The sequence below is a fragment of the Pseudorca crassidens genome, chromosome 13, assembly GCF_039906515.1.
Source record: "Pseudorca crassidens isolate mPseCra1 chromosome 13, mPseCra1.hap1, whole genome shotgun sequence".
NCBI classification, from domain to species: domain Eukaryota; kingdom Metazoa; phylum Chordata; class Mammalia; order Artiodactyla; family Delphinidae; genus Pseudorca; species Pseudorca crassidens.
Genome location: NC_090308.1, coordinates 32,138,842 through 32,161,570, shown reverse-complemented (window position 1 = coordinate 32,161,570; position 22,729 = coordinate 32,138,842). Strand labels below are relative to the sequence as shown.

At 38.2% G+C, this 22,729-nt stretch overlaps 1 protein-coding gene across 1 annotated transcript in view; it reads right to left on the bottom strand.

The window, feature by feature from the left end:
* Positions 1 to 20,512, bottom strand: part of TMEM244 (transmembrane protein 244) — a 47,362-nt gene extending 26,850 nt beyond the window's left edge. The window contains 1 exon segment of the mRNA XM_067702891.1: positions 20,411 to 20,512. Coding sequence (XP_067558992.1) covers positions 20,411 to 20,512 — 102 coding nt within the window.
* Between the last annotated feature and the right edge of the window lie 2,217 nt (positions 20,513 to 22,729).

The window sequence follows — 22,729 nt, the reverse complement described above, 5'->3', positions numbered from 1 at the left end:
AGTTCAGGTCTGCAATCAGCAATCCTAAGTCTCTGGGGCCAGATATGTTTCCAAATTTAGAAAAATTTGAATTTTAGGCAGATAATAGTATCCATATAATATATTACATCACACTCCCAAGAGGACTGGAACTTCACTCTGTATTCAAATGCATTGTTTGAGCAGCAAAATGTATGAATATTCACTTCAAGCGGGATAAATAAAAAGAGTAAATAATTTTATGTCAGTTCAGGTAAGGTTTTGCCACCAAATTAATTGAGGTCAGGTAATTTTCTACCACTGTAAGAGTTGGAAAAATAATTAGCTTTCAGAACTTTTTAGATTTTTGGATCTATAGCTAACAAACTACAGAGATGTACAAATTTAATCATAAGAATCTGAAGATTGGTGTTGATGATAGAACTCCAAATAAAATTTTAAATGATATGGTGAAGATAAAGGTGTGCTTTAACAAAGTCAAATTATCTGTAAGAAGTAAAAAGTAAAATTCTTTGCCTCTTGTGCCAGGGTTGAATGAAACCGGTTTCGCACTAATGCTTTCTGTTCCTCTTATTATAGTTGGCTTTGCTTTGGAAGCCCGGTGCTGTATATTTTTAGTTTTGACTGCTTCTTTTAACCCATTTCTCCCTTTCCTCGCCTTCTACCACATCTGTTGTTCACTGCCTTTTTGAAATTAAAATATAGTACTCTACAGGCTATCACTAAATCATAAAAAATATTAAGAACAAACAGGCTCTATTTTATTTCAGGAAGCCGTGGAAATACCCATCAAAACTGAGGTGAATTTTTTCTGTTTATAGTCTTAATGGAGTTTCCTTTAGGTTTGGGTCCATGTTGAAAAGAAAATATATGTCTACACATACAAGTACACACTGATTTCATTGTTTCAGATTTATGGAGTAATAAATTGTGTCTTGAAAGATAAAGTCACAATAAGGGACAGTACATCTAAACAGTAATGGCACAGAATCAAAGACAGTTGGCACGGCCAATTAGTTACAAATATTTAAACCCTTATTAGATGGTAACTTTCATGCTCCCTCCCATGAACCTAAGCCAGGGCTACTAATAACTGCAAATGTGGACACTTGAGTTTTAGTATCTCACTTTACCTACTTTTAATCCAGTTAGCCATAGTTCTGGGCCTGAAATGGGCAGTACAGGGTGGATAAACATGAAGAGGTTATAGAAAAGAGCTGAAGAGTATATACATCATATCAATTTGAAGCAATGCCTGGGAAAGAAACATACAAGTTAGGGCAAATTTAATACAATGATCACAAAGTAAAAATAATACTGAATGATAAAATTAGAGTCCTGTTTCAAAGAATGCGAATTAGATTTCCAATACGAACAGAACACAGAGTGGTGGGAAAGAGAGGAAGAGCATTCCAGATAAGAGAAATGTAAAGCACAAGGGAAGTGAGAACAAGCCAGTTTCTGCTTTGCTAGAAACTGAGGAATGAGACTAAGGTAGTGGAGGACCGCTTATTGGTGGAGGCCTCAACAGGCAGACAAGAGAATTGTATTTTGGTTCAAAATAAAACAGCTGTGTTCTTGAGCAGTGATGTGACAGATGAAATCATCATATGAGGAAAATTATTTTAATAGCAGGATAGAATAAAAGACCACAGAGAGAATGTTGGTTAGCTTGTTGGAGAAGGCTTGGGATTTGATTTTTGTGGGCCTAGAATAAGTGAGAAGGAATAGATTTTTAAAAACACCTTGAGTACAGAAGTGGGCCATCTTCATAATAGAGGACTAGAAAAGAAGGCAAAATGAAAAAGTAAAAGTGACTTCAAGATTTTGATGGCGACAAGTTAAGGTGATTGTGATACTATTGATAAAAATGGTGAGGTTAAGAAAATAGGAAATGAGAAGCAAACTGTTGGATTCAACACATTAAGTTTCAGGGCCAGTTCAAACTTCAGCAAGCATCAGAATCACATGGAAGTCTTGCTAATAAAACACAGATTGCCGGGACCCACTCCCAGAGTTTCTGATTCCACAGGTTGGGGATGAACCCAGTGTTTGTGTTTCTGGGTACTGCACTTTGAGAGCCACTTATGTAAGTCATGTCCTCATAGACAATTAATGATGATGGAGGTAAGGGTGGAGGTCTGAGGCCAACAATATAAGTATGGGAATTATCCATACCCAGGTCATTGTTGAAACTATGTTGTGGAAATTTCTGATTTATAGCACTTTCCATCATTTTTATACCCTCTATCATCTGTTTCCTTAATTATATTGCTGACATTAAAGTGAAATAAATGTTGTCTCTGGCAGTTGGGGAAAAGGGACTGATAGCTTAAGAAATAAAAACACTGATTCTGAAAATAGACAATGAGTGTGTAAGGGAAGATCACAGCAGGGCTTCTGAAGGATGCAACAGAAAGAGATGGAGGTGCAAACTGCCGTCAGGCATTATGTGGTGGTAGGAAAAAGGACCTCTAGGTACTTGACAGACTACGCTAGAAATTTCCTTTCACTCTCCCCGAAGAAGCAAAAAGGTAGAAAGTTAAAAGGAAAAGTTAATAAGTCTACTTTGTATTTTAATTATTGTCAAGTACCCAGGTGCTTCAGTGAAGAGTTTCATGTACATATAAATTACTTCTGTGCCCTCGCATATTTGCAGAACTCTAAATGAGATATTGTTCCATTTAAAATTTAAATAACTCCCTTGAGAAAATGCCAACCAGATTGCTTCAACTAGAAGTCAATGCATAAACATGTATTTGTTATTTACTTGTTAATGTGTTCAGCATTTTGGTGTTTTTGCATGAAACCTAAAGTCCTCTGTAGTGTGATTTGATGACCCTAAAATGGTGTGTAAAAAAGTAAACAGGGCTTCCCTGGTGGCGCAGTGGTTGAGAGTCCACCTGGGACACGGGTTCGTGCCCCAGTCTGGGAAGATCCCACATGCCGCGGAGCGGCTGGGCCTGTGAGCCATGGCCGCTGAGCCTGCGCGTCCAGAGCCTGTGCTCCGCAACGGGAGAGACCACAGCAGTGAGAGGCCCGCGTACCGCAAAAAAAAAAAAAAAAAAAAAGTAAACAAACAATACTGTGGTAGATGCAGAGTACATGATTTATAAAAAGACCTTTTCCCCCTTCCAGAGATAATGGTTACCAACTGTGATACTCCATTGTTCCAAAAGGGTTCAGGCGTGCCTAAGCTCGCACTTTTTACAAAATGGCAGGTTCAGATCCACAAGTGCAACTCTTTAAGGGGTGACTCAGCAGAGGGAAGTTCGCCTGAGACTTCAGGGGTGAACTTGGCTTTGTTCAGCAGGCTCTGGCTGACTGAGTCAGCCTCGGTTCTGGCAAGGCAGCTGCTGGCAGAAATGTGCAGTCATTTTACATTCTCCATATTCTGATTGCAACTTACCTCTTACAAGAATAATTTGAAGTTAAAATGGGGGGGTGGATGGAAGTTCAAGTTCAATACTTAATACTCGAAAATACACAACTTCCATGCTCCAATTGGGGAGAAATTTGACTAAAAACAGATTATATATAAAAAAAAATGCCCCTAGAGTTTCTTGGACATAAAATTGTTTTTTGAAAACAACAATATGATGAGTTAAGAGTGAATGAATCAGAAACATACGGATTAAATTTTCCCTGAAATTTGCATGGATTTGGAAGTCATGGAGAAAAGGGCACTTGGCAAGATACATTTGAGATTTTATCCAACCAAAAACATTCGAGAAATAATCTGAGGTGCTTTGGTAGACACAAAACAGTGCCAAATTCTTTCATTTTTATAAACTGCACTACAATAAAAAAAAAAGAAAAGAAAAGAAAATGACCTAACTAATTTAACGAAGACATGGGATACTGCTTGTACAGCAACTAGCAAGCTCTGCAGATAAGCAGCAGCGTTTTAAGAGATCAGGCTATGGGTGTTTAAGCACAAATCTCAATCAAACAGGAGCAATGGTTCTGCAGACTACAAATGCTCTAGGCCCACAGATACAGCCAGAGCACGAGCTGAGGCTGGGGAGGGAATGCATTATTTGCTGGCCATTTTTCTCACTCACCTAAGGAACTTAAGATCAACAACAACAATGACTAAAATATTATTTTAAGAAAAACACACTGTAATGCCTGTTTGTGTGCATTACTAGCTTTTTGTTTATTTGGTTTTTTTGGCTTTTTCTTACACAGCATGTCGGTAAACTGATACTCTGCGGCTGAGATCGCAGTTAAGAGCCTTCTGGCACTTCTAATATCAGGTAAGACAGAGCCAGATTTATATAAACTTTGGCACTTTAACAAGTCAAAATAAGCTTCAAGTTGCTTTATAAGCATTTAAAGTCATCAACAAAATGATTTACGAGGAAAATACATTGAAAAAAATCTCAGTTCTGTTGTTTTCATTGTATTAAATATTTTTCAGCCTTATCAAAGTTCTTAGTGTAACATTTTTTTCCCCATGCCTTTTTCTGGAGGATCAAATCCTAACATCCCATTCATACAGGACTCATATAAGATCCTATTCAATAACTACATTCATATAATAGCTTAGGAAGTAACTACTATATAAAGACAGACATTTTCTAAATAGTCAATGTTCAGTTGTAAAGAGAGGTAAAGAAGAGGAATAGAATGCATAGTGAGAGCTTTTATGAATATGGAGACTGGAAAGGATGATAATCTTTGTAGTATTTAATCCACAGACCTAAAATTTAAACTTACACTGTGGAAACAAGCAAGGACATTAGAAACCTTCACTTCCTCCAGATTTGCTCTTGACCCCGGGTAAGTACACTCACTTTTTCTTACTTTGCAGATGGGTTCTAACTCCCCAGAAGGAAAGCTCCTGTGAGCATAATAAAATCTATCGTAAGCTCTTCACTTTCTGACTAATAAGCTAGTAATAAGGGCAGCTTTTAAGTGGGATCCAACGTGAACTGGGGAGTCATTTACAGAGCAGATCCTGCTGGGTGTGTACATTATTACTTAGGGAAACTAAATTAGTTGTATAAATAACATTTGAAATATTTGAAAGTCAGTCCCTCTGGCTTAACTCTAGTAATATCATATCATATGCAGGGAAGGGGAACTTGGAGATGACAAACAATGCAAAAGTAGGTAGATTCACTCAGAAGATGGAAGAGAGACCGAAGATGCAAATGCTGGGTTTCTATAAGTCTTTCTTTAGAGGAAATATTATATCCAGTTGAAGGGGATAAAGGCCTTTTGGTTCCAAGGAGGAGAGCCTGAGCCCTCGGTGAATGTCAAAATTTGCAAATTCTACCATAATATACTATTTTCCCACAAAACAAAAGCAAACCCACAAGTGAACATCTATGTACCTTTTCAGACACGTAGCGATTTATCTCTCTCACTTGATAAGTACATTTTACTGTTTCTGGTACTTTCTGAATCTGTTTTACAGTCTGCTTTTATGTGTTTCCATGTAGAGCTCAACAGGGAACTCAGTTGCCTTGTAGAGCAGAGCCGTTGTGAACCCCAATATACCACTTTTCAATATAGCAGAGATTTCTCTGTCTTGGCTAAAAGCCATGAATTTCTTATACCAGTTTGCTTCATCTGTACCTCCATCTTTGGCCTTGACAATTGACTTTCTTTCCAGGGCCTGTTTTTAAAAATAAATACAATTGTTGTCTCTTTACCATGTTAGAAGTGTCTAACATGAGACACATGTGCCATGTTAGGGGAAGAAAAGATGCTACATTGAGTTGTGGCTGCTGAATGAATGGCTGGGCTCATTCTTAGGGAGGTGACCAGTTCTTACTGATGAGAACTGGGGTTTCAGCCTGGAGGTCACCTCCTCTAGGGGGATTTTCCAATGCTGCCTCCTACCCCAAGTGGCCCACCTTCTTAGCTTGTGCTTCTACCTGTGTTCCTACGGCAACCTGAACATTGCCCATCATGGCTCTCGTCACTTTCCATTGTGATTGCCTGTTTACTTATTTTTATATACTATAGATTATAAGCCCCATGAAGGCAAGGACTGTGTTTGACCTCGTTTATTCATTTCTATAACTGAAGTACATAGAAAAGTGCCCAGAACAAGGCAGAAACTCAGGAAGTTTTAATACATGAATAAATGTATTTGGGTAATAATCAATATATATAGTCTTTTACTAGGATGTGATATTTACTCAAGGGCTATATACATTTGAAAGCATGAAAACATGAATGCTATCAAGAATGTACAAATGTTGAGCAATAGACTTAAACATGATAGAGAGGTCAAAAAAGTACAAATATACCTTTTGGAAACAGTTTTCAACAATACATTAATCCACTTCATACAGTCTTTAATTTTTTTGTATTCCTCAACGTTGAATACACTGTTGGCTGCTTTAGTTTTCATTGAGAAACCAGTGGAGAGTAAAACTTGTTACTGTCAGCATGCCTAATGATATCCATCTTGGTCTCGAGATATCACATTAAAAAGATGCATGCTCTTTATCACTAATAGCAACATTTTTCATTTTTTCCAATTTTTATTTTATAAAATAATAAGGGAAAGGTCAGTGAAGCTTTAAATGATTGTACAAACAGTGCTGTAGAGGCCAGAAAGGTGACGGTGCCAAAACAGCTGAGGTTTGGCAGGCAGCAATAGACCCCCACATGCAATCCATCAGCTAGTTCCTCGGAATCTTCTTCCAAAGCATGCCTCGCATAGATCAACTTCTTTTCCTCCGTGTTACAGCCTCTACGGTCAAGCCACCATCATCCCTCCCGATCCTGCTGTACGAGTCTCCTTACAACCCCTGCTTTGATTCCCCCCCCCACCCCCCACCGCAGAGTATCCCACTTACCACAGAGCAGCCAGAAGGATATTTTAGAAATATGTCATTGGCTTAAAAGTCCTCATTGGCTTTTCATTGTTTTTAGAAAAAAGATTCTGATTTCTTATTCTGTTGCACAAAGGCCTCCCTGACTGGGCCAGTATACCTCTCTGACCTCATCTTACACCATCCTTGTGCACTCTTCTCTTTCCTGTTGGTCTTCATTTTGTCCCCAATATGCCAAGCTCTTTCCTACCTTGTGGCCTCAACGCTGTGCTCCTTCTGCCTGTAATGTTTTCTTTTCCTCTTTTTTTCTCGGAAAGAATTTTCAACAGTACATTAATCCATTTTATACAATCTTTAATTTTCTTGTATTCTCAATGTTGAATACACCATTGACTTCTTTAGATTTCATTGAGAAACCGCTGAGGCTAAAACTTGTTGCTTTCAGCATGCCTGATTATATCCATCTTTGTCTCGAGATATCACTTTAAAGAGATCCATGCTTTTTGTCACTGATGCCAACATTTTTCAGATCTTAGGATATCCGTCCTCTAACGCAGCCATCTCTCTTCTTTTGCATCTCTGCATGGAAGTCATTGCTTTGTACTAATTTTCCTTTTGGTTGTCCATTGTCAGTCTCCTCATAAGCATGAAGCTCTTTGAGAGAAGGAGCCTGTGTCTCTTGGGGAAGTGGAAGCTCTTGGTTAATGGGTAGTTCTCAGATTTTCTTTCCACAAACCAAAAGCTGATTACATCCTTAAAAAGAAAATCATGTCAGGGAGACTCTAAATGCTAACAAACTCCCTTTGTCCATGAGAGTCCTTTTTGTTCCCTGAATACATTGGATTATTGGAAAGGTGAAGTGCATGTGAAATACTGCAAAAATGACTGCACATGTACAAAAGGGTAGTGGAAGTGGAAACATGGAACATAATATGTGAAACATTTAACACAGTACCTGACACATATTAGGAACCCAAATCTGCTCATTGGTTTATATATTATCACCCATTATCCACTAATCCGTTTATTCATTCACTCAGTAGATGTAGTTCATCAAACCCAAGGGCGCCAATAGATATTGATGGAAAAAGGGGCATGTCTTCAGAGAGGGATAAGAAGTAAGTGCACCAAAGCAGTTAAAGGTTAGAAAAGCCCATCCAGGAATTAAATGGTCCAGAATTGAATACATTTCCTATAGAAACTTTTCTAAGAAGAGAAATTCGATAGAAGATTGTTGGAAGATTAAAGTGTGTGCTTGATCTTGGAATTTCTTTCGATTTTCTATACTCTTAAAAGTGAGAATTAAATCTATAAATTTGCTGAATATGTGTACATTTAAATATTGTTCCAGTTACTATGACAGTATAACAGATTACCACAAAAGTTAATGGCATAAAATAATGATTTATTATGCTCACAAATTCTAGGTCAGTAATTCAAGAAAGGCACTGTTGGTTAGATCTCACTTAGAGCTCTTTTGTAACTGGAGTCAGATTGGGGCAACAGTCATCTGAAGGCTTGACTGTGGCTTGAGGACCTACTTCCAAGGTGGCTCCCTCACAGGTGTGACAAGTTGATCAGGTGCTTTAGTTCCTCTCCATATGGGCCTCTCCACAGGGCTGCTTTGGTGTCCTCATAATATGTGGCTAGCTTCCCCCAGAGTGAGTGATCCAAGAGAGATCAGACAACCTTGAGAGTTATACACTGTCACTTCTGAACTCTGTTGGTGATACAGGGCCAGCCTGGATTCATTGCAAGAGAAGATGACCCAAGGATGTGAATACCAGGGGATGTGGATGATTGTGGGCCATTTTGGAGGCTTGCTAATGCAAATATCATTAAATATTAGCATTTTGGGTAGATAATATGCTTAGAGGATGCCCAGGGACCAAAAGAATTTTTTTCCATGACTAAAGTTAAGGAAAATGAATCACTTGTAGCAATCAGTAATATAATTTGAAAAATATTTTGTATAATTTTTCAAAATTTTAAATAAAATTTTATTTTTAAAATGAAAATGTCTAATTATATACAAGAATACAAAATTGTACTAATCATAAAAAATTCCAAGTATCTTTTTAGACAAGATCATTCATTCATTTAGCCAAGCATTCATTTTACTAAAATTTCTTGAATAACTGCTATATACATAGTGCTGCAAAAGCAGCTGTGAAAAAATGATTTTTGTCATCCTCTTTTCAAAAGTAACTTAGGCCAGTAAAGGTATTGCTGCTTTGACCAAGAAATTACAGAAAGGAATGACTCTGCATAGATTGCTGCCTTAAAAAATAGTTCCAAAAAAACTTCTGGAACATTTAGACCCATTTCCTGACAGTTTTCCACTGTTCCTTCCAGTGCAAACCCAGAGTTAGTAAGGGAGGTGGGATAGGAGCCTTAAAACTTGATTTGAATAATCACTAGTTTTAATGTATAGTTTGTTTTTGATTTAAAGACACATCCTAGCATGTACACACTCACACACACACACACCCCACATGCGTATGCACAACCCTGTAAAGCACTAGGTTGACCATAAGTTGTGCAGCTGAACTTTGATCTCCAGGTTCTTCTCTGAAAATCAAGTCCAGATGACTCTGAAACAAGCTGACGGTAGGAATGAGAGAACAGGTTTGACCAAATTTAGGCCCATTCAAAGCCTCATGGAATCTAAGTTTGGAATAAAGCAAATTTTCCAGATCTCTCCAGATTTTGCTTTGCCTAACACTGGGGAGAACATCTTTCCAGTAATTTGAAAGAAGGAGAGGAGGAGAAACAGCAGCAGCAGTTTGAGAAATAAGTTCTGCAGCTTCTTAGAAATTAAATAGTGCAGATAAAACAACACCCTGATAACTTGATTACAGATTTAGCAAGTATCTGTAGAAGGGTTCAGTTACCCTTCGAGGTAAGAGTATTTCCAGATGGATGGGAGTAGGGGATATTTGGTGAAGTTCTTTTGAGTTTTACCAAATTTGAAGCATTTGAAAACTACCTGGAAATAAATGAGCCCAAACTACTACTGGATTTATAATAGATACTATCTTACAGAATTGAGCATATTCAAAATTTATGAAAAGAACCATTCAATAATACTGTTGGAGACAGCCACGTTGCAGACAGGTGTTCCATAAATAAGTCCACAAGTTCTGTATTTGCATTTCCAGCCTGGTGTTCTTGTGAAATTCAATCATAATAGCTCTTGAGCACTGTTGAATATATACAAATTTACATAGAAAGTTTTGTGCCAACACAGGACATTTATGTTTGCACATGGCAATGACATTCCTGGGCGATCTGAAGTTCTGCATAAAAACCCCAGGTGTGATCAGGTCTGATATGTTAATTAAATTAGGCTAGCTTGAACAAATTGCTATGATATAAACTGACATAGTTTTTTCATCATGGGTTAAAAAAATAACAATCTCTTACAGGAAGTGAAACCTGATTGCATGAAACTGAACCCATGCAAAACTGAAGCTATTCAGATAAACAGTTTCCTCCAAGAGAGCTCTCCTATACCCTTCTCTAAGACATTAAATGTTTAGTATATGTGAGACTTAAACTTATCAGTCAGAAACTTTACAAATGGACATTTGTCTTGTAAGAAGCTTTTTGTCCCTTCTTGCAATTACAAGGTCACCATTTGTTGTTTATGCTTGCTTAGTTTGGGGAGCACATTTATTATGTAAGAAGGAGACTTTGGAGAAAGTCATCATATTATACACACCACTTTCTTTGTCAATGTTTATATAAATATTCATTCACAGACCTGATCATCCCTGTGACATGATGTACTCTGACATATATAACATTAGTAATATTGATTGAGAAAGATTTCTCCTGTTTTCTGTTACTCCAAAGTTTTGCTTTGGATAAATTTTTAATCACTTAACTCACAGTGGTGAGTAAGATGCTCAAGAATTACTGAAAGGGAAAAAGGTTTCAATCCGGCCTTCCCGTAGACGTTACCAAGAGAACATTGACAAAACAATGGCAACCAAAACCAAACCCAAACAAAACAGGCCAAACTGAGACCAGGAAAGAGTGATGGGTCACCATTACCTATGACAGATGTCATGGCAGTAGCACCTGGCCAGGATGGGAATCTAGACAAGAAATGAACCGAATTTAGTGGTAACTCAGTTAGTACTTAGAGATAAGAGTGGGAAATATGTCAAATTCATTTAGGAAAATTAAGGGAATATGGAAATTCACAAAGAAGGAAGTAAAATCTACCAATAATTTTACCCCTCAACTATAATCTTCATTAAATTTCAGAGTATTAATACAACATTTTTAAAAATAGAGATGATATTTTGTGAACTATTTATTGCCGTTTTCATGTGCCAACAACTATATTTAAAATGACTATAAAATACTGCATAGTATGGAAGTATCATTTTACTTAAATCCTTTATTGCTAGACTTTTACCATATACAGATTTGGTTGGAATTGTTGCTCTTGTACTATTTTAAGTGGTGCTGTGATTTGAATTCTTTTATGATTGTGAATAAATCTTTGTATATGGTGACTTACTAAAAGTGGAATTGCTAGGCCTATGGGTTTGCACATTTAAATCTAGATCAGAATCATATAATCATAGAAAGATTATGTGACTGATAACCAGCAATGTAGCAAGGTGGGTCCTTTTTCAAGGTCTCAGCCCCATTGTTTGTAATTGTGCCTCACTGGGTCTTAAAGGGACAGTACCCAAGGCCTAGAATTTGGGGTGGGAAGGGGAAAGCCCAGCTAAACTTGTGTGCAATCATGCTTCCTCAGATTTCTCTGCTTATCCCATATCATCGGATAAGGGGAACACATTACACACAGGAGAACTGTTGGGCAGTGCTAAGTGGCAGAAAGCAGGATGAAATTAAGCTTCATAATTTTTATATTTAGACCGGGAGAGATTTATCGACTTTCTGAAGGTTATATAAACAACTCAAGCCATGATCTGAGAATAAAACACAAGCCAGTGACTATTCAGATAATTACCAAACCAATTTTTCTTTCTAATAAAAGCAACTCACTTTAATTTCTACGTTAATTTAAAATTAATAAAAGATGTCAGATGAATAGCTCAGAAGGCTCCTCCTACCTTCTTAATCTATGATCCAAACAATAACATACTTCTAATAAAATCATTCACGAGTGAGCTGCAAGTGTGTCCGCTCCATGGCCATAACTCAGGACTGTGGCAGAATTACACATGTCTAAGAAATTCAATCATATCAGTATCTTGAGACTTTTAAAAATGTCCTGATGAATAGAAAACCAGGGTGCGGATTGGGGGGCGTGGGGCAGCACCCAGACAGCCAATGTAAATTGAAACGATTGATTCACTTTGGTGACGTTTAATTATTCTGTGGTCATTTTACAGATTATCTTTCTGAATTTACTTTCCTGTTTTCTTCACATATCATATAACTGGGAGGCAGCACAGTTTTGAGGAACACACTGAACAGGGAAACCAGGACGCTTGGCTTTGCTGCTAACTAATCAAAAAACTTGGGATGAAAAAAAAAAAAAAGACTTGGGATGATTCCCTTAACCTTTCTGGTCCACAGTTACTTAGTTTGTCATGTAGTAAGTTATGTTTACAGCAAGCAAATACCACTAATTAGTATAGATAGGAGCCAGGTTAGCCTATATGGTGATTAAGATATTTGACGACGATGCCTGATTACAGGTTCAAATCCTGGCTGTATACCACTTAATAACCACATAACTTTGGGAAATTTGCTTAACCTCTCTGTATGTCAGTCTCCTCACCCGTAAAACATGAATATAATAGCATCTACCTCTGAGAGTTTACGTGAGAATTCAATGATACGGTTTTTGTGTGCCATCTGGCAAGCACCCACTAACCGTTAGCTGTCAGTATATATACTCATCATAGAGTGGTAGAAATTTATTATATAAGACCCTTCAATTCATCTAGTTTAGGAATTATTTGGACTAATGTTTTTATTGCATCTATTTGAGTGCTATTTAGTCTAGCTTGGTATTTTTACTAGCAGTAATGATTTGTTTATGTCTCATTAAATTTGCTTCATTTTCTAACTTCTTCTACTTAGAGAGGGCTTTAGTTCATCTTAGTTTTGTTTCAGAGCTGCTTTCAGAAAAACACTGAAAAAGTTGCTTGTATTAATGATACAGCTATTCAATTAGCTTTTAAAATGTGCTTCAAATTTCATGAGAGCCTAAAATTTGTACCTTAGTTTTAAAAAATTACTTTGATTCATATCAGACATTTTGTTAATAACAATTTAGACCACACAGTCTACTACAGTGAAATTTAACATTATGTGACTACATTTGGGTCAGCCTCCAAGGGAGGTTAGTTGTCAGAAAGGCAGAGAAGCCTCATTACAACATGATTCACCCTGAAGGGGTCCCTCAGCTGTTCTCAGAGGGCACTTGGACTAAGAAGCAAGGCTTTAGTGTAAAAAGAAATTTTATTAATGTAAAAAGAATTTGTATTGGTATCCAAAATTTCATGCCACATCTTAAATTACTTCAGTTCTCATGTGATAAAAGTCAAATTAAATAACAAGCTGTCAATATACATTCAGATACGGCCCTGCACAGGTTATAGTATTTTGATGGTGGAATACTCTTCCACGTCAAGAGGAAATATGTTAAAATAATACAAGGCACTAACAAACCTAGTAAGTATTTACTAGGTGTAGTACATTGTTGTAACTTTCTTTCTACATTTTAGAGAGCAGGTTTAAGACCTATTTGGAAAAAAAGAAAACCGTAATATAAGGCATTAAAAGGCTCCATTATTCGAGTTGATGAAAGAGTGGCAACTAATAAAATAGATACAGAAGAAATCTATTTTTTCTTTCTTCTTTCTTTCTTTCTTTCTTTCTGTCTGTCTTTCTTTCTGTCTTTCATCTTTCTTTCACCTCTATCTATCTATCTATCTTCTATCATTATCTATCTAATTATACCAGAGATAAAAAGATAAATGTGTCACTCTCCCAAATTTGCGGTATTTTAGGAAGTTGTGGTTTTTCTTGGATTTATATCAGGGTAAAAACAATAAAACCATTCCTGGAATAAAATCAATCCTCCCTGCCCCCACTTGGTTAGGGAAGAATAGATTTTTCTTCAAAATATTGTAATGTTCATTATTTAGGTGAGTTACCGAAGTAGTTGTAATTTATGATCATTTGCTTCAAACTGAAAGTAAAAAGGGGTGATTTTGTGTATTTTTAACTCCCTTCTTATCATATCTAAGTAAACTTGGGGATTATTTTAAATTTCAGATTTAAAACACACAATGTAGGGAAATCAGAGCAATAACTAAATTTTAACATCAAACATCTGATGAGGACAGCACCTCATCAATTTGAAGTGTTTACTAAATATGCAAAGTGATTAAAAGACATAAGTTAAAGGAACACTTCAATCCCAATTTTTGATAGTAAAGCGTTTCTGAATTTCATGCAATGAAAGGACCTTACCTGTAACATTTTCACATAAAGCTTTATGTGATTCAAACCGTCAAATTGATTCTATCAAAACTAAATTTAAAAATAAACTGTGTTTGAAATTCATATATCGACAGCTAAAGATGAAAAGGAATATATATATGATGCTGGATCAAAGCAGTTAGTGAGATATAAATTGCTGAATGTATTATGTGTGGTATAACAAAACAAAAATAGAAAATATAATTTTGTTCTCAAGATAATTCATACATATATGAAATTTATGGTTCAAGCCAATATCTCAAGAGTAGAAAGATGAAAACATTATGGTGAAGGAGTTGCAATATGCTAATTATGTGGGTTTCTTTGAAGGACAAGTAATGTCTCCATGTCACTATAGAGTCTCATTCTAATCATTTCTGACTATCCAAAAGCCATGTTCTTGGGCCATGCTATTTTATTGACTTACACAATTGTCTTAACTGGGTTTTGTTGTTACTTTGCTTTTCACTGAGAGACATTTCAAGAAATACTAGTATGAACTGCCATTTCTGAAAATAGTGACTGCTTTATCTCCTACTGCCTCTTCAACTGGGAAAAGTTCCCCAGGGAACTTTTTTTTTTTCTCCTCTAAAGACAATAAAATCTTTCTTTTTTCTTTTATTGCTCTGTCTTCCTGGAAGCTCAGAGCCAAAACTGTTCTCAAAATATAACAGCTCTGTTGGATCTTAGGACATACTTACATGTATTTTTCATTGTTTTCTCTTTTTTCCTCCCCTGGACCTGTTTTCGGTTTAGAATTTAATAAATTATTTGTAGACAAAGGTCATGGCTGGAGAGGCAGCTAGCTAGCTAGATATGATTGATAAATCTGAGGAACATGGTAGAAATCAGAGTTGATTGAGGTCAATAAACAAAGTCTACGGGAGGGAAAAGATTATTAAAAGTAATATTTTATGCAGATGATAAAAGTATATGTTTATTCACTAATGAAAATGCAGACAAGTTAAAAAAAGAAAATGGAATTCCCACAATCCCAGTAGCCGGAGACACCTGCTGTTAACATTTTGGTGTCATTCTCCTTAATATCTTGTCTCCATGAAGAATATGCCTCAGATGGACCTCTTGGCCTCCCCTGCTGCTATCTGCCGTCCTTTACTGAGTACTCCCAAGGTACAGGCCCTGACCTGGGCAGTTCCCATACACTATCACATCATCTTCACAATCTAGGGTGGGAACTACCCTCCGCCCACCAGCCATGAGTGAAGAAACTGAGACACGGAGAGACTATATAACTGGCCCAGAGCTAATAATATTTAAGCTCTTGTTTCAGTCTAGGCAGACTGACTTGAAAGTATGTGTCTTGCCACTGCTCTGTGCTACCACTGAGAACAAGTTTCACATTTATTAGAAACCCTTCTATGTTCAGTGTACTTAAACCTCTTTCAACGTACTTGATTTGTTGGAAGCTCAATCTTTTTCTGAGATGAACCTCTGACATAGCCCCTCTGGGAACTTCTGGGAGGGTTGGGCATGATGCCTTGCTGCACATATTCAGCTCTGCACTTTTACATGCTGGGGGCCACCATGACTTCTTCATTATGTGTTACTGCCCATCTTGATGCCATGTTGCTGGAAGTGTTCAAACTACTAATTCCACAATGTTTACTTGGCTGACACTGATTTCCTCCAACCTGGGTAAATATATATGTACTATGTATGACAGACAAAGGCTAATAGCCTTCAAAAACAAAAAGCAGTTGATACTCAATAAGAAAAGAACTTACTGGAGAAATTGGCAAAGGATAAAATACATAAAAGGCAGTTCATAGAAAGAAAAATATTATCTGTTCAATAAACACACAGAATATGCCCAACTCACTTGTAATTTTTAAAATGCAAGTACAAATAGTGAGAAACCAATCTCAGCTTCCACCCCTTCCTTGTTGATAAACTGGCAACCAGAGCATTTGGGTGTGAAGAAAATAAGCATTCTCATAGACTTTTTTTTTTTTTAATAAATTTATTTATTTATTTTTGGCTGTGTTGGGTCTTCGTTGCTGCACGCGGGCTTTCTCTAGTTGCGTCACGTGGGGACTACTCTTCGTTGCGGTGCGGTGGCTTCTCTTTGTTGCGGAGCACAGGCTCTAGGCACGTGGGCTTCAGTAGTTGTGGCACACGGGCTGAGTAGTTGTGGCTCTCAAGCTCTAGAGCACAGGCTCAGCAGTTGTGGCGCACGGGCTTAGTTGCTCCACGGCACATGGGATCTTCCTGGACCAGGGCTCAAACCCGTGTCCCCTGCATTGGCAGGCGGATTCTTAACCACAGCGCCACCAGGGAAGTCCCTCATAGACTGTTAATAAGAGAAAGATTGATAACAAATTTTTCTGAAATAATTTGGCATTATTTATCAAATGTTTAAACAATTTGCGTTTTGATTTTGCAACATCACTGCCAATGATTTATCCTGAGGCTACGTTGCACGTTTATACAGAGATAGATGATAAATGCAATGATTTTTTGGTAACACTTTTTATAATAATAAAAATCTGAAAACAACTAAAGTACTTATAAATAGGAGATTAGATTTATAGATTGTGGCTGTTCATGCAATGAAACATCACCCAGTTGTTAAGAAGGATGACGTCTATATATACACCAAGATTTATATACACTGTGCATACCAAACAGAGGCTTAGCTTGGTGGTTAGAAATCGATTCTGGAGGCTCAGTGCAGACTCTGGAACCGTACCTGGGTTTGAAACCTGGCCCCACCACTTACAGCTGAAGTTATCTATAGCAGGTATCATAATCTCTATATGTCTCACTTTGCTTGTCTGCGAAATGGACGCAAGAACAGTACCCATCTCATAGGTTGTTATGAGGATTAAATGATTCAATGTTTGCAAAGTGCTTAGGTGATGGCTTGGCACATGGAAAGCATTATAAAAATTTTTGTGAAATAAAACGAATACTGATATGAAAAATTAAAGTCCATGAGTCCATGGAGTAGAAAGTAAAATGATGCAGAGCAGTATAATTCCATATATCTAAAAAAAATGATAGGGGTGGGATCCATCCTTGCATGAGGATACATTTCTGGAAGTCACCCCAAGAAATGTTGAGTTTACCTCTGGGATATGGAAAGGAGGTAGATGGTCTCAGAGCCCTTTAATCTTCACCCATCTGTACAGTTTCGAGTTCTTTTATTTCTATTTCATCAGCAACAGCTCCTAGAAGATTTCATGACAGGCAGAAGACTGGTTTGCCCTGAACTCACAGAGGACTTCTGCCAGGTGATGGTGGGTTGAACACTGCAAGCCAAGCTCACATTGTCTCATCTCTGACTCAGCCAAAATACTAACACACACACACACACACACACACACACACACACGTTCACATACACTCACATGCCCAGACACATATGTGCACACACATGCACATGTTACAAAATTACGAGCATGTGGTAAACACAATTTTTTGTTTCTATTCTTTTCAGTTAATGATATAATTAGGAGTGTTCTATCATTTCATTAAATTTTCTTTGAAAATATGATTTTAACAACTGCACAATGTTCTACCAAGTACACACACCACATCCTTTCCCGAAATGTTTTATGGGACTACACAGGCCTAGTTGAGCAGAGAATTAAGTCAGGGTGTCCTTTGAGGCAGACCTGTAAAATGTTTCCACAACCTTCCCTTTCATTTTTTACTGGCCTGTGGCACTCCTTTCTTGTCATTGTCACAATGCAGGCAAGGATCTGGCAAGCTAATTCACTTTAAGGCACAAATTACTGATACGGAGGGAAAAAAAAAAAGATACTGATGTGGGAAAAAATGTCTGCATTTTAACAAGGAGCTAACCATTAATCCAAAGTTTAAATTTCCAGTGGTAGATTTTCAGTAATCAGGAAGGAGAGTAAGGAGAGCATTGAGTAGAATGGAGGAAACAATGAGAGTTAACATTTGCTGTTTGGGCTCAGGAAGTGTTGGTTGAATTGAAATATTTGGAGGTTGGCACAGATAGGCCTTCAATTTATCTTCCCTGGATTGTTGCAAATCGCTACAGCATACAAACCATAGGAAGTCAAACAAGTCACAACAATAACAGGAAGCCACAGAGAGTTCTGGAATATAAAAAACTGGCTTTCCAGTTTTATCCACTCGTGCTTTCCAACTTTGTTATAACCTCGGGCAAGTTAACTTGACTTCTCTGTGCCTCGCTTTTGTCATCTACACAGTTTGATCTACCCCCAAAGATGTTGTGAGAAGTCAAGCCTCAAAATGCTCCTTGCTTTCATCCTCTCCTCGCCTCTCCTCACAGGGCAGGCTGAATGTCAGAGTATACAGCACAGAAGACCCTCGACAATAAACACAAATTCAAGTCTTGACTTCAACACAGACCATCTAATTGGGCAACCGATCTTAGCTTCACTTTGCTAATCAATAAAAATAGGCCAAAATATATAAATCCATGTGGTTTAACTTAATTGAATGTCAATGCCTAGTTCCTAACACTTTCATTGTCATTGAGAAGAAAAGCGGGAGGATAGAAATACCCCTAACGTTTGAGAGCGTGGTATGGTTCTTTGGTTGATTACCTGCTTTAATCCTCAAAATGGCTGTTTTAAGGTAGATACTTCACACAGAGAGAGATGAAAGCTTAGCACTTACCCAAATGCACATACTTCAGAAATAGCATAGCTGGAATTAAAATTATAAAGCCTCTATTTGCTGTTCCACACTGCCTAAGTGATTTTCAGAGGTCTGTAGAGGCACATACAAATTAAGCATTACTATTATCATATTACTCAAAAGGTTATAAAACCAAAGTAGCATGAGTCACCAATGTGGGAAATCTTCCCTCAAGATGGAAGGGACTAATTTATGATGAAGTGTTTCATAAAATAAAACCATGATATGTCAATGACTATAACTGTATATACTAGTTAGAGCTAGATTTTTCTACACAGATGATTAAGCTTCTTAGAGGCCTATAGAGTATATTTTATATAGATGTTTACATATATATATATTTTTTGTTTGTTTGTTTGTTTTTGTTTTTGTTTTTGCGGTACGCGGGCCCCTCAATGCTGTGGCCTCTCCCGTTGCGGAGCACAGGCTCCGGATGCGCAGGCTCAGCGGCCATGGCTCACGGGCCCAGCCGCTCAGCGGCATGTGGGATCTTCCCGGACCGGGGCACGAACCTGTGTCCCCTGCACCGGCAGGCAGACTCTCAACCACTGCGCCACCAGGGAAGCCCTACATATAGATATTTATATATAGTTATTCCATTTGTAAGATTATATGTATTTGTATGTGTATATGTGTACAAATGCATGTATGTATATGTATATATAAAGGGTATATGGTTGCACTTTTACTTTATACCTGACCTATTGATGGCTAACATTGAGTAAAACATTTGAAAATAGACAACTTCAGTTATTTTTCTTTCACTTTGTAAAGTGAGCTGCACACGTTCTAGCTGCTTTCCTGGAGAATCATCTTAGCATTATGTCCATTCCTGTCATTTTGCCTTTCCCATTCACGTCATTCCCATGGAAACCAAGGAAGCGCATCTCACGCACCTGTTTCCCCTCCAGCCTTGAATGTGGCCAGGTGTCTTACCGTCCATTCAACAATCATTTCTGAGCCCTGCCCTTGTGCCACTCACTGTGCCAAGCAGAGCAAGGTGAAGCACTGCACCTACGTGCAGAAAGTAGGTCGCTCTTTCCGCTCTCCAGGAACTCACGGTGAACGAGATGAAGATGCTTAGGGGCCGTCCCGATGGTGCCGCTGAGAGAGCTCCACGCGGTGGGAAGCTGGAGAAGGGAAAGTACCCTCCTGAAGGTAGCAGGCCGGTGACTATTTTTTGCGGAAGGGTGAGAAAGCTGGTGAGGGAGTGTAGAGAAGACACCGGAAGAATGTGAGTTTAAAGAGTTTCAAGCCACATGGTTTTGTAACATTCTTCAGCTGGCTTTGGAAGGAAAGAGATTAGAAAACCACCTCTAGGCGCAGGAAAAGAGGCATCAGGCATTTTTCCCACCTTTATATTAACACCCCTCACCTGCATCTCGTGTGTGGTCCTGAGCGGTGGCTCCAGCCCCTCCCCACCAAGAAGGAGCAGTCAAAGCCTCTCTCCCCTGGTGTGTGTGCTAGCTACGCGGTAATAAGTGGGGTCCTGCCTGCTCAAGTCGGACAGACTCGGGAGTCACCTCTGCCTGCCATTTGCTAGCATCACGACCTCCACCAACTTGCTTGAATTTTCGAATCCTTGGTTTCCTCATAGGTATAATGGAGATATTAATACCTATCTCACAAGATGTGGTTGAGGGGGGAGTGCTGAAGATTTAAGAAAAAATATATATGTAAAGCACCTAGCCTAGTACCTGGTATATTGCAAATATTCAAAAACTATATTTAATGTTGTTTTGCTTCTATACATGTATCATTTTCCTCCCTGGTCTACTCCTAATATCCATGGCTTCTCATTTCACTGCCTTTTTCACAGCTTTACCCTCCCCCCCCCGTTTAAAGCTGCCTCGTGACTCTCTCTCGCTGTCCAGGGCCACATGTCCCTCAGCCTGGTGCAGCTTTTGCCGGGTCCCTACCCTAAAGGGCTATCTGTGTGAGCTGGGTTTGCCCCGTTTCCCTGTCGTGGTACTAAAACCTGCCCTCGGGTCATTTACATCTCTACTCTGGAATATTCTGTGGCTGTTGAAAAAGCACAAAATACGTGGTGTGAATATACTGAGAAGGATCTACTACTGAACGGAAAAAGGAAAATACAGCTCCGGATGTATGGTATGATCTCATTTTTGAGACAAAATCTACTTCTCTATTGTTTAACATTTTTCAATAAGCATGTACTTTTACCATTGTGTGTGTGTATTTTTAAGGAAACCGGTATAAGTTATAAGCATTACAAAGACTGGTGAAATGGAAAATACAGGTTAAAATGAAGGGATAGTGGTAGGGAGTTTGCTTAAGCTAGTGTTTTCCCAAGTGGCCATGAAAGGCACATTTGGCAGATGTTAATGGCTTTCTTTCGTAGAAACAAAGATGACTTAGTCAAGTAGGTCTGAGAAGCACTAAGTTAGGTGAAGTCAACAGGTTTATTTGTTTAACACAGGATATCTTTGCAGATGTGCTCCTGTTTCCTGCGAGTCTGCAAAGCAGAGAGTAAATGTAGTTCTGACAACACCATCTTTTTCTATAGAGCGAGCCCAGCATTGGTTTTCCACTCGAGAGAGGACTCTCAAATTTTGAGAAATGCTGACCTAAACTCTTTCTCTCCTTAAATATCTCTATTTTTTATCTCTGTTCCCTTTTATTCTCTTCCCACTATACCCCACCAAGTGTTTGTATCAGACTGTTACCCTTAAGCTCAAAACTTTGTTCATGGGCTTCCCTGGTGGTGCAGTGGTTGAGAGTCCGCCTGCCGATGCATGGGACATGGGTTCGTTCCCCAGTTCGGGAAGATCCCACATGCTGCAGAGCGGCTGGGCCCGTGAGCCATGGCCGCTGAGCCTGTGCGTCCGGAGCCTGTGCTCTGCAACGGGAGAGGCCACAACAGTGAGAGGCCCGTGTACCGCAAAAAAAAAAAAAAAAAAAAGGTTCATTTAATAACTATATTCAAAATCTCACTGCCCAGTGAACTTAAAATATAAATAGCTTCAGGTGTCTACAGTTAACCCAAAACAAAAATCATCCAGCTAAAATAAAATTCATTTCTACCTGAGAGAAATATCTCCTTGGCTTCGAAGAGAAAATTTTGTTTTTTAAATTTGATCTTAAATTTGACACAAGCATCATTATTATTTTGACCTCATGTTCAGAGACTGAGTTGATCTTCATCATCACTGGTTCTCAGTTTAAGGCACATTATCATCACTGATCCCTGCAAGGCCCTTTCCTATTAGTTGAGTTATTAATTCATCCCTTCACTTGTTCCTTTTTATATCCATTTCCCAATTCCATCTTCTTTTCCCAACTATTCTATTCTACTTAAATAGATTAAATACAGTTCTCTGTGCTATATAGTAGGACCTTGTTGTTTATCTATTTTATATGTAGTAGTCTGTATCTGCTAATCCCAAACTCCTAATTTATCCCTCCTCCACCCCCTTTCCCCTTTGGTAACCATAAATTTGTTTTCTATGTCTGTGAGTATGTTCCTGTTTTGTGAATAAGTTCATTTGTATCATATTTTAGATTGCACATTTAAACGGTATCATACGGTATTAACTGTCTTTCTCTGTCTGACTTACTTCACTTAGTATGATAATCTTTAGGTCCATCCATGTTGCTGCAAATGGAATTAGTTCATTCTTTTTATGGCTAAGTAGTATTCCGTTGCATATATATGCCACATCATCTTCATCCATTCATCTGTCGATGGACATTTAGGTTGCTTCCATATCTTGGTTATTGTCAATAGTGCTGCTATGATCATTGGGGTGCATGTATCTTACTGAGTTAGAGTTTCCTCTGGGTATATTCCC